The following is a 13,359-nucleotide window of genomic DNA, read 5'->3' as shown; positions in this document are numbered from 1 at the left end:
TACAAGTTACACCAAAGCACATAAATTCCCCCCCCCAAAAAAAAATTGGAGGCCCTTCCCACTCCCACATATACACACGCACAAACATAAACGCATGCGTCGGGGCGCCTTCGCGTGAAAACGTTAATTGCGATACACATGTTACATATCGCCACGCATGCGGGAGTGAGAGCAATAATTCTAGGACCAGACCTCCTCCATAATACTAAACTGATGCTTATAGGGGGCTTTTGAAGCATCGCCTATAGAAAATATAGGGTACTGAAGTTTGATGCTATTTCACAGGCGCACAAAACTTTTAAGGGTTGGCATGTTGGGTATCTATTTCCTCTGTGCAACCTCATCTTTTATATTTTGCCAAAAATTTGGGTAATTTATTATTGCGTTTGTTTGCCCTTACATTCACTATAGTATGTTTGCTTACTGAAATTTTGCATTTCCTAAACCTTTGCGGTAATATTGTGCGACATAAAAAATTGGAACTACCACTTTTTTATTCTCTAGGGTATCTGCTTTCAGAAAAATATATATTTGTGGGTTTTGTGTAATCTTCAGGCCTAAAATGATTTTCTAAACATGTGTGCAAAAAATGCAAAAACAGCTCTGGCAGCAAAAGGGTTAAAGTGATTGTAAGCCTACATTTTTAGAAAATAATAATTATGTCATACATACCTGCCTTGTGCATTCATTTTTCACAGGGCAGCCCCAATCCTCCTTTTTTCGGATCCCCGCTGGCTCCTCCCCCTAGCAAGTGCCCCCATAGCAAGTCGCTTGCTATGGGGGCACTTGTGCGTGCTTGCTCCCTAGCCAGCTCTGTGTATCTGTTGACACAAAGTGTGGCTTGGTCCACCCCCCCCCCCCCCACTCTCTCCTTACAGGCTCTCATTGACAGCTTCAGAAGACAATGGCTCCTGCTGCTATTTCTGAGCCTAGGAGGAGAGAGAGTGGAAAGCTGCTGCTTTTGTGCAGATCGTTAGATCGAGACTAGGCTCAGGTAAGTATAAGGAGGGGCTAGGGTAGAGCAGAACACAAAAGTTTTTTTTTACCATATAACATCTGCTAGGGTAGAGCAGAACACAAAAGTTTTTTTTTTTACCATATAACATTTGACTACATTAAAGTGTTACTAAACCCACAACAGTAAAATCAGTCTGTATATGCAGTAAAGCATGCTTGTTATACTCACTGTGGAACCTAAGGGGTTAATCCTCTGCATTGTGTAAAAAGACTATTTGATCCTGTCTTCTGTAATCCTATCATTCTTCCACTGTCCCACATCTATCTGCTGATAGAACAGAGCCCTGGGGACAAGCTGCAGATGCTCAATTTGGTGTGTATTGCTAGAGAGTTTTTTTTCCTTAGGAGATTGCATGTGATCAGCACAGGGTCAATCAGCACTGTCCAGACAGAGGGTCAGGGGACCTGCAGCCTCATAGGACAGTCAGAGTAGAATGAAAACTCCTCCTACAAGCTTTAACCAGACATTGATAGAAGTCACAAAACTGCTATATACTGCTGATGAGAAAAATGTAGCAGTCATAGGTGTGCACAGCCTATTGCATTAGGGTGTACACCTCAAAGCTCAAACACATGTGTGTGTGTGCATGTGTATTTATACTTACTTTGTCAGTAGGGCAGGGGACTTTTTAAATTTGTTTTTACTCATTTTTTAGAAGCCCCGTTAGGGGGCTTTGATGAAATATCAGGGATTTAAACTGGGAATCTGCGCCACACAGGGTGATTAGGTTGTGCCCAGGCACACCTGGCACACCCTGTGCGCATGCCTATGTTAGCAGTTAATATTTACTAAAATAATTGCATTTTTATGTTCTGTGTACTATGGGAGACCAGACAAAGTGAATGCAGGGTCCTGGGTTTAGCTAGGCAATTTTTACCAACAGGTAAGGCTATAATAAGGCTTACCTGTAAGTAAAATGATTATCTCCTAAGTGTGCACCATTTAGGAGATATTCACCCTGCATGCAGTCAGTGACATCACTGCCGCATGTGCTCTGAAGGTCCGGCATACCTTGCCAGAACTTCAGAGCTTCATGCCAGAGTCTAGGGCTCCTGCATTCTTTGTGCGGGAGTGACATGATCGTGGCTCCAGCCAATCACAGTGCTGGAGCTCGCGAACCCAGAAAAAAGTCAGGGGGAACATGTCAGCGGTGATTTCACAGCGCTAGAGGGCTTTGTTCCAGGGTGAGTATTTCATAATGTGCTAGTATGCGATGCATCCTAGCACATTATGCCATTGCCTTGTAGGGTGTTTTTTTTTTTTTTTTTGCACTTCCATGGTTCACTTTAAGGTAAAAAACATCTAGCTTTCCAACCACGTTAAGAATAGGTAAGATGCAATATATTACATTTTTGTTTTGGGATTACAGCTGTAGTGCTTAATCTTCACAAGAGTGTACCTTTATTATTATAGATGCAGTTAAAAATACTTTTAAGATGGCATATTTCTTACCTAAAATGTGATAAGATCCAAGTTACCCCAGAAGCCAGACTAACCAGTACCATCAGCATATAATAATCACCTTTTGCACAGGTGCTGTGTTATCTGAGGCACTAATACGTGTATAATGTGAGGCAGCAGAACATGCCCCTGAGTGCTGCTGACAATAGACCTGGTTTTGTGGCATGTCTCTGCTCAGATGGAAGCAGCCTGTGTATTGCAGAGCAGCCATGCATAAATAATATCATTTTCATAAATTAAAACCTCCCCTGCAGAAGAAACATCTGTGCCTACCCCATTCTGAATAAAAGATGGTGGCATGCTAGCTGCCCCTTTTCTGACAGAAGAGTCCTCCATGAAACAAGCATTGCATGAATAACCCCTGGAACAAGAATGCGCTTGTCTTTAGACGCTCCGTTTCCGCAAACTTCGATTTTTGCGCAGCTGTCACTAGACGGGAGCCGGGGGAGCGAAGAGGAGAAGTTTGCAATTCTAATCTGTCCCCTGGGAGAGGAAAACAACTTCTGGGACTGATCCATGCTAGTTCGTTTGATAGAGATACTGGCACCTGAAAGAATACCATTAAGAGCCCCAATGACATGTGTGAAATCTGTTATCCGTCTCTTTAGCTCTATTGGAAAGAAACTGGAAAGTAATTATAGCAGGATCCATCCCAATAATATGATGACCCGTGTAAAACTTGGACTTATACATTGCACTTGATGCAATATTTAAAAAAACTCCTCTTCTGTTGATTTGTAATCCTAAATTCCTATACCTTTGCAAAAAGGAATATTAAATACTAAATAATAAATAAATCTCATTTAGGAGGGCAAAGATTCATATATATATATATATATATATATATATATATATATATATATATATATATTCCCAATCTTCTTATTCCCTTTGCTAATATGTATATAAAATATTGAACTAGTAAATATGAAATGCTAAAAAATAAAACTTAGCTAAGCAAAGCAAAGTTTTACTTATATATGTACGTAGTGTTTGTTCATTTTTAGTAATAAGAAGTAATAAACTATAAACAATAACAATAAACTTTACTTGGGAGAGCTACCATACAATATATATATATTGCAGAATGCTCTTGGCTGTGAAAGGAAAAAGGAAATGCAACACTTTAAATTGAGAGTTAATTCGAATACTTTGGACCTTAAACGGGTTTTAGATTTGAGTTCTTTCCAATATTCCAGATTACATTGATATGAAGTGATCTTTCGAAAAAACCCTATCTATCTATCTATCTATCTATCTATCTATCTATCTATCTATCTATCTATCTATCTATCTATCTATCTACTTTATATATCATGTGTACTATGTGTATATATATATATATATATATATCTATATATATATATATATATATATATAGATATATATATATATATATATATATAGATATATATATATATATATATATATATATATATATAAAGGTGTGCAGTGTAGATAGATAGATAGATAGATAGATAGATAGATAGATAGATAGATAGATAGATAGATAGATAGATAGATAGATTTATTTATGATACTGTAAGTATAGTCAGCATTAAATTAGGACCCATTTAAACCATTATTATTTTAATCTGTTTGTGTTTCAAAGTACTTTTGGTTTATTGATTATGCGATAAAAAACAAAAATCATTTGTAATCGTGGCTTTGTACATTTGGCCATTGAGAAAGAAAAGTGGAATAAAACTGCGATCATTTTTAAAATAATTTTATTGTACAAATGATAAACGTTGCACTTTTATGAGCTATTAGAATAAAACAATAATCCCATAGGAATTACGCATAATAAAATCAATAAATCAAAGATGCAACAATTGGGCTAAACCGGTCAATACTATTTCATAGTAGATTGGGATGTGTGCGGAACCGCAGTAACATGATTGCATACAGATTACAGACAGAATGACAGAACGTATTCATTTCAATTGAACCAGCTTTACATCTGAGACAACGATCATCGGAACCGCATTAATAACATCATACTGCACCTAGGATTTGAATAAACTGACTGGTTATCACATCTGATGGCATGTATTGTTTTTTTTTTTTTTTATGATTATTATTTTAACCCCTGCAAAAAAATGAAGGTATAACTGAAGTCTGCCCACCCACAGAAACTAAATATTCACTTTGACCCCATACAAAACCTCTCATAGGTAATGCACGAATCAAGCCAGGATTCTCATCCCATATGAAGGATTTCAAATAAAATACACATTGATAGATTGTGGTTATTAGACATAATAATTATGATAGTCAAGCAGCTTTTCTCTGGAATACAATGTGATATGAATTCTAGTATAGTGACATAGATGACAGCGCTGGGGTTTTTTCTAATTGCCATTACCAAGGATTCAGAATTGGTATTCATAAAAACTGTCTCTTAAAGGGTTAAAAAAATCTGACATCCATGAAGCCTATACTACACATAAGCTTCTACTGTTTTCTGAAGCCCTGCAAACGGATATCCTGCTATTTGTTTAACCCTTTAAAGAAACGAACCCCCGATGGTGGGAATTAGATTAAACTACCCCTGGACTAGGCTTTATTAACGGATCTGTGTGTGATTTACTTCTCTCATTTTTCAAGGGAAAACATCTAAGGCAGCACAACTTTCTAAGCACTTGGTTGCTTGTTTAAATTAGTTAAACTTATTTTTTTTTTTAATTTTCTGTTTTTATTTGCTATAAATTAGATATAATTCTACTTTTTTCCCATAGGTATAAAAATCGATGGAGCTGCGTGTTTTTTTTAATCTTTAAAATAGGAAATTCACATTATAAAAAGCCATTAAAAATTCTGTACAAAAAAAATCACAACAAAATAATTCAGCCATGGGTTACAATAACTAGTAGTAAAATGCTGGTCGAAAAATAGATTTATATATATTTATTTGATTGGCCCACCATTGGTTTGAAAAATTGCATAGATCCTAATTATTGCTTTTTTTTATCTGCATCAGATAAAATGACACGTTGTGAATAATGGTGTGTACTCCTAATTTAAGAGAGTGGCTCCTGGATGAGCTCTGGTTATATATACATTAATAATACAGCAGGTCAAAATCAAAGTTGCTTTCCAACTTTTTTTTTGTGATAGGCAGTACAGATAAAATGGAAAGATGTCATTCACCAGGTGGGGTAGGTGCACTTTTCAGCCATGGTACCCATTGTAAACAAGACAAGCACGGGCAATTACAGAAGTTTCATCATTTGATCTCTGGAAAGTTAATCGTGAAAGATGGCATTAAGTTGGGCACTCATGACTCTCTCATGGTGTGTGTGGCCATCAAAGGACATGATGCTGTCTATAGGGATTTCACAACGTGGGCCAGTGCTGGAGAAAATAGGACCATGGCTCTGAGCTAGGCTGGCCGCCGGATAGTGCATGGTGAAGGCATAATTTTTCTCAAACTCCGAAGAAGGCTCGTGTTTGAAGGAAAAGTTCCCATTAACACTCAAAGGAGGGCTGAGGGGCCCATCAAACGAGGGGCTGGTGCAGTCAGTGACAGTGCTCTCAAAGAAAGGCTCCAGGGCAGTCCCGTATGAATGGGGCTTGACGTGGAATATATGGGAGCTGTCCATGGTACCATAAGGAGGACTGGGAAGACCAGGGGACTGGTAAGGGTAGGGATGCAGGGGGAAGGAAGCACTTGCTGCTTGCATATGCGATGGCATATCCTGGTTCTGCTCTGGAAGAAAAGTTCTGGGGTTCAGCTGAAGGCACCCAGCCACCAGGTTGGTAGTTGGCTGGGACAAGCCTTTGCAAAGTGTCTGCACAAAGGACACCAGGTCTGGACTTTTCCCAGACCTCAGGATCTCAGAAAGAGCCCAGATGTAATTTTTTGCCAGTCGCAGCGTCTCGATCTTGGACAGCTTTTGCGTTTTGGAATAGCAAGGCACCACCTTGCGTAGGCTGTCCAATGCAGCGTTCAGGCCGTGCATTCGGTTCCTCTCCCGAGCGTTGGCTTTCATGCGCCTGACCTTGAAGCGCTCCACCCTGGCTTTAGTCATCTTTTTCTTCTTAGGACCTCGTCTCTTGGGTTTCTGGTCGTCATCCCCGTCCTCATCCTCCTCCTCATCATCATCATCCTCATCATCATCCTCACCTTCTTCCTCGTCGTTCTCTCCATTGTGATGGTTGAGAGAGTCCTCATCTTCATCCTTCATCATACTTTCTAGGTCTTCATCCTTCTTCTCCAAGTCGTGCTCGTCCTGAGAGCTTAAGCACTCTTCCACCCAACCTCTCGAGCCTTGGGTGTCGGACATGATCAACCCATTATCTCGATAGGACTTGGTCATCTTTAAATCTAAGGAGGACAAGCAGATATAAATGACCACTTGATCTCAGTGCCACCAACTAATAAAGTAGAAATATAGATTAGAATGTAACTACACAAATCCGCATTAGATCCCCTTCAAAGACTGTTATGTAACCGGGATATATTATGCAGACCTTAAGTAGATTAAGAAAATATGACTTGCGTAAAGATACTAAACTGAAACGAATAACAGAATCGGCAATCTGATTGTGCAAGATCGAAAAATGTATTCCGACTATGGGGTTGATTTACTAAAACTGGAGAGATGCAAAATCTGGTGCAGCTGTACACAGAAAAAAACAACCAGCTTCCAGGTTTTATTGTCAAAGCTTAATTGAACAAGCTGAAGTTAGAATCTGATTGGCTATCATGCACAGTTGCACCAGATTTTGCGTTCTCCAATTTTAGTAAATCTGCCCCATAGGCTGTGTTATAAACGTCCAGGGATCAGTGGATGGCAAAGCAGCAGAAAAGACAATTCTATTAAAACTGGCGCAGGCGCCCTGAATGGAGGGGATCAGGTGCACCGCAGCTCCCTATTATACACATCTCCCATCTGCAGTTTACTGTGCTAGGTTAGTTCAAGTATTTTGTTTTCTATACCTAGCCAGGAAAAAAAGAAAGAAAAAGCAACTTGATGCATAAAGCAGACACTTGAAATGTCTACCATACACCATGACCTAATGGCTTTAATACAAGAGCTACTAAAACATAGCTGGTGTATTCAACCTGCTTTGATTGCTGCTGCAGACAAGGAGAACCCTGGCAGTTAACAGGTAGCATATGTTTCCCTCAGCACCACTACTTACCATACTAATTGCACTTTACCCATCCCCTAGTCTCAACTGACTACTATATTGGTTGCCAAGGGCTTTTGCGCTTGGTGCATCATTGCTGCCTTTCGGTTGTTTCTTATTGTATAATACATCTCTGAAGGTTCCCATTGATACTAACTAGTAGTTGTAAATCACATTTACTGGACCTGTTTTCTAATGTCGGAAACCCATCCAGATAGCTTCCTCAGCCCAATTGATTGGCTTCTTGAATGTCTTAAAAAAACTAAATTTTTAAAGAACAGGTTCAGTTAAAACCTTAACACCACTTATTACCATACTAATTGCCTTTCCCTTAACACCACTACTTATAATTGCACTTTACCCATCCCCTAGTTTCAACTGATTACTATACTGGTTGCCAAGGGCTTTTGCGCTTGGTCCATCATTGCTGCTTTTTGGCTGTTTCGTATTGTATCATACATCTGTGAAGGTTCTCATTTATACAGGTTGCCATATAGCTAGTAGCAGTAAGTCAAATTTACTGGACCTGTTTTCTAATGTCGGAAACCCATCCAGATGGCTTCCTCAGCTCATATGATTGGCTGCTTGGATGAGTCTTAAAAGCCTTCAACATTACAGAACAAGTTCAGGTGAAGGAGATTTACTACTACCAGCATCTGAAGGCTTGAGCTTAGTCTATGCTGATTGGCTTGTACAGGGTTCAAACATTTCAGTCGGTCCATCAGGAATAAGCATATGCAGTCATGAGTTTATAGTGAATTGACTTTTTTTATTGCATATATTAGTTTATATTATACTTTATATTTCTACTTTATATATGTTGTATTTATATCGTGCGCTATCTACTTTATATAATGCCTTACATTTCTACTTTATATATATTTGTATAGTTAAATTATACTTTATGTATTTTATATAATGCCCTATATTTCTACTTTATATATTTGTTTTATCATACTCTTATCTACTTTATATAATACATCACATTTCTACTTTATATATTTTGTATGTTTATTTATATCATACTTTATATTAAAAAATGTATATACATATATATTTATAATATTTATGTTATACTTTATATGTACAATGCATAGACTTTATATTTATAATATTTATGTCATTCTTTATATTTCAATGCAGATAACAGCCCCTACATTAGACTGATGACATTATACTCAACTTTAACTATATACTTCATAGCCCTTCTATAAACTATTTCTAATCTTCAGGTGATCAACTGACATCTGTACAAATGTATTGAGAACTACTTGGCTTTACTACTAGCTGCTTAAGAGGGTGATTTGATGATGAAAGTATGAGTTTGATTAATGGCCAAGCAATATCTAAAGGAAGAAAAAAATGAATGAAATATGGAAATCTAAAAAAATATATAAATAAATGATCGGATGAGAAAGGTGAATGCATGAATGTTCTCCCAGATGTAGAGAAATGGTGAAATGAGGGAGTCAGGTAAGGCTTACCTTAGTATTAGTGTCTCCTTGGCAGTGACAGTCTCATAACCTCTCCAGTGGTACAGAGCAGAGGTGTAGGTGCTGGGGTGAATTGTTTTGTTTATTTCTGGGGGCTGTGATGAGACTCTGGGGTTTTATAGCGGGTCTCGTGACGCTAGGAGACAAGTAAGAAGAGGGAGGAGGAGGAGGAGAGGTGACAACACAGCAGTCACACAGATTAGTGAAGAGGGGAGCGCAGTGCGCCTGCGCCTTCTTTCAAGCCCCGCCCCCCCAACTTTCCCCGGCACGCGCCATATGGTCACCCAAGTCAGGCAAACGGCGGATCACGTGATGCGGCCCCTTTTCCTCCATCCATTTGTATTCAGCGCTGCTCTCCCTTCCATCTCTTTGTGGCCATGGGGGGAAAAAAAAGTGGCCATCTGTCGCCAGTTACAGATTCAGCGAACCTGTTTGTACCCGCAGGACAGGGTTAACCCCTTCCTGGCCGTGCATTGTGTGCACAAGACGTGACAGAAGGGGAGGCAGAAGGAGGCAGCGATCACTTGTGTCCCTGGAACCTCTCAGTGCCCCTGATTTGCAAAGTGCCATTAATGACAAGAGGCGACATCCTGCATGAGATTCCGACACTAGTGTCATTATTATGGACGAGCTTTATGTCCTTTTCTTTTATTCCATAGTCATTAAAGACACTGAAGAGTTCTCATCTGTCAAATAGAATCCCAGAGATGTGATTGGAGGAGAGCACAGGGGACCAGAGAGGGGACAGCTCTCCTTATTTCACATCTCTGTGTTGTATGTTATCTATCTGTCTCTCTCTCTCTCTCTCTCTCTCTATCTATCTATCTATCTATCTATCTATCTATCTATCTATCTATCTATCTATCTATCTATCTATCTATCTATTTATCTTCAGATAAATAGATAGATATAACTATTTATTTTCATTGGACTAAATAAAATAAAAACTCTCCAAGCTGCAACTAACTACCCCAGTAGAAGTGTAGAGTCCTGTCCATCCTGAGAGGATCCCAGATTCCCAGACAATATAAGCCCCGAACTCTGTCATTGTAGGAGCTGTCCCTGGTCCTCTGACGGGCTTCTCCATCACCCCAGGTTATCATATACCGATCACATCGTCCGCCCGATCATCCCTACACATCCCTATCATCCCTACACATCCCTGCACATCCCTATCATCCCTACACATCCCTGCACATCCCTATCATCCCTACACATCCCTACACATCCCTATCATCCCTACACATCCCTACACATCCCTATCATCCCTACACATGGCCGCTCTGTGATGTGCTGGGGACATTATTCAGCTTCCTCACAAACTACATGAAGTTATTAATGCAGACAGATAATTAATCATCAGACACTGGAGAATATTACACAACCAATACAGACGTATGATGGGGAATGGGACACATAACCAACTCACTCTTTCTTGCTTTCCATTTATTTGTCTTGGTAGACTGATATCTATCTATCTATCTATCTATCTATCTATCTATCTATCTATCTATCTATCTATCTATCTATCTATCTATCTATCTATCTATCTATCTATCTATCTATCTATCTATCTATCTATCTATCTATCTATCTCACGATGTATTCTACAAGCCATGCAGCCAGACACATACTTGACTTGGTTAATGAATGAAGTCGCTTCTCCCATCTATATATCCGATTTTTACCCCCCCCCACCCCCTATAAAAACAACTCTTATACTTAGTAGAACAAATAAGAGATTTTTCACACTATTTACCCTTTTGGGGGATGAGATATTGCCAGATTCCTAGAACACTTTATTCCTTTAGCGCACACACAATAATTCATCTGTTCCCAGTCCTATGACAATCTTGTCATCACATTAATTGTAGGGTGTGATCTTTAGTAAAATGTGCTTTAATAATAATAATGGTATACAACATTTATACAATTGGGGACACAGAGCTCTCCTGATATATTTCTGGCCACATTTGTTTTATTGTGGAGGGATCACGTGACGTGACAGTGCCTTAACTTTGTGCTGCAACAGATGAGTGGCAATGGGGAGGTCACATGGCTCCTGGTGCCTGGATGACAGACTTCTCAGACCGACAGATGGGCTAAACAGGTAGTGGGTGTTGAATGGCGGTGAGTGGAGCTTTGAGAGGCAGCAGGGATAAGATGAATCTGTGTAGATGAGTCATCAACACAAGTCTAGGTCAAAGGCTACTAGCCTTAGCTACTGCACTTAACCTGTTCACTGCCGCATCACAGCAGGAGAAAGACATTAGCACACCAGAGCAATTAGGGAGCTTTAAAACTAGCTTCAATGGAAGTCTAACTATATATATATATATATATATATATATATATATATATATATATATATATATATATATATATATATATATATATATATATATATATATATATATATATATATAATTATTTTAAGATGATTATATATATATATATATATATATATATAATTACACACATATACATATATATATATTTATATTATTATATTTATATATATTTATATATATATATATATTAAGATGGTTATTAGAGATAGCTTTTTAAGCAACACAATATAAACCACACATATATATATATATATATATATATATATATAGTTAATATCGTGTTGCTTAAAAAAGCTATCTCTAATAATCATCTATATATATATATATATATATATATATATATATATATATATAAATTTTTTAACACATACTATTAATAATTAGTTCTAAATAAAACAGGTCATTGTGATCAGTTAATCGGTTTAACGTAATTCATTTATACATTCAGGAAATACATAAAATAATGAATATCTCGTATCACATTTGAGCTGCACAGACAGAATAGGGTTAAGGCTTTATCAGTTTATTACTTGATATTCATAAATATTTTTCTAACGTGACTTTTCACCTTATCTCAATGAATTTGCTAAGCAGAGGAGGATAATTATTTGCACATCTTTGGTTCGTTTTTATTTAATTCTACAAAGTCATTCAGGGCACAGCCTGTTTTATATTTTCGGTTATTACCCAGATAATTTGGAAGATGATTTTTTTGCACAACCTTACTGCCACTTTGGGAATAGATGGAATCAATGATTAAATCCCAGCCTCAGAGTTAAGTCTACATGAACTAGGGCATCATGTTAGCAGGTTGTCTGGTGCATTAGATGTCGATCCACAGGTTGCTGAGTGTGGGGACAGTTGTTAGCCCCATTCCTCCCCTATTTCTAGAACAGTCTAGTATTTTTATTGGATTATTAGTGATCCTGGCTGCCACCCATGCCAGTCCCCATCAGACGCAGTGTGAGCCTCTCCAGCCTGACTGCTGTCCAGAGAGAGGCACGCGAGCTGCACACGCTGCTAACAAAAGCCTCTTTTCTGCCTGGGTGAGCACCCCCAGGAGGCAGGCAGCCTGTGCTCCTAAGCCCAACCGACCCAGCACATCTCAATCCTTTATAACCCAATAACCCCTCTGTAAATCCCAACTGACTACTGGAGGCAACCTGCCATTTATTTATTCCCCAGCCTAACTGATTGTGAAAGCCCCGGTCATTTATTCAGCCCCAGCCTAAGTCCTGTAAGCTGAAGGACAGAGATCTCTCTCTGCTGCGCTAATTTCGGACCTTGTCTACATCTCCTGACAATGGACGAAGACCCAATTAACTGACACACGTATTAACCCCTTATTGATCGCGCCCGTTGGCCTAAATGTCACACAGAAGAGCATTAAAGGAGACCTGTCATGGCAGAAAATAGAAACTGCTGCTGCAGATCTTCCCTTCGGAAAATGCCAGTTTGGCTGTCATGTTGATCGTTTAAAGACTTCAATACTAGCAAATCAGAAAGTCGGACTTTACACTATATGTTTCTGTTCTACTTGTATCAGAAAATTGAAAGCAATAATTAAACCCAACATCATTCATTTATTATATTGCAGCTTTTTAATTCGTATATGTGATAGCTCCATTCAATTTTTTAGTCTTTCTTTCCTTTTTTTCATCTAGTGATCTGCTGTTTTGCAACAGAACAAGTTGTCCTGCGGGTGTAGCAGTTAGAGGGTTGAGAAAAATCATTTACCACTGATGGGTGCTTACAATGATCACATTTTATTTATGCAAAACCTTTATACCAAAAGGAACAAAACTGTTCGTGTAGCTACTTTTAAAGTGTGAGCTGGAGTTTAAATTCAATTTGTTAGAAAGTGTGAGCTGGAGTTTAAATTCAATGTGTTAGTTTT

General features: G+C 38.5%; 1 protein-coding gene across 1 annotated transcript; it reads right to left on the bottom strand.

The window, feature by feature from the left end:
- Positions 1-4,192: 4,192 nt before the first annotated feature.
- Positions 4,193-9,264, bottom strand: NEUROD1 (neuronal differentiation 1). The gene is made up of 2 exons (XM_073633745.1): positions 9,103-9,264; positions 4,193-6,809 (listed from the first exon to the last, which is right to left on the bottom strand). Exon 2 carries the CDS (start codon positions 6,799-6,801, stop codon positions 5,728-5,730), a length of 1,074 nt encoding a protein of 357 aa, XP_073489846.1. The 5' UTR covers positions 6,802-6,809; positions 9,103-9,264; the 3' UTR covers positions 4,193-5,727.
- Between the last annotated feature and the right edge of the window lie 4,095 nt (positions 9,265-13,359).

Source organism: Aquarana catesbeiana, linkage group LG06, assembly GCF_042186555.1.
Source record: "Aquarana catesbeiana isolate 2022-GZ linkage group LG06, ASM4218655v1, whole genome shotgun sequence".
Taxonomy (NCBI): Eukaryota; Metazoa; Chordata; class Amphibia; order Anura; family Ranidae; genus Aquarana; species Aquarana catesbeiana.
Note: the sequence above shows the minus strand (reverse complement) of the source record. Positions and strands in the feature narration are given on the sequence as shown.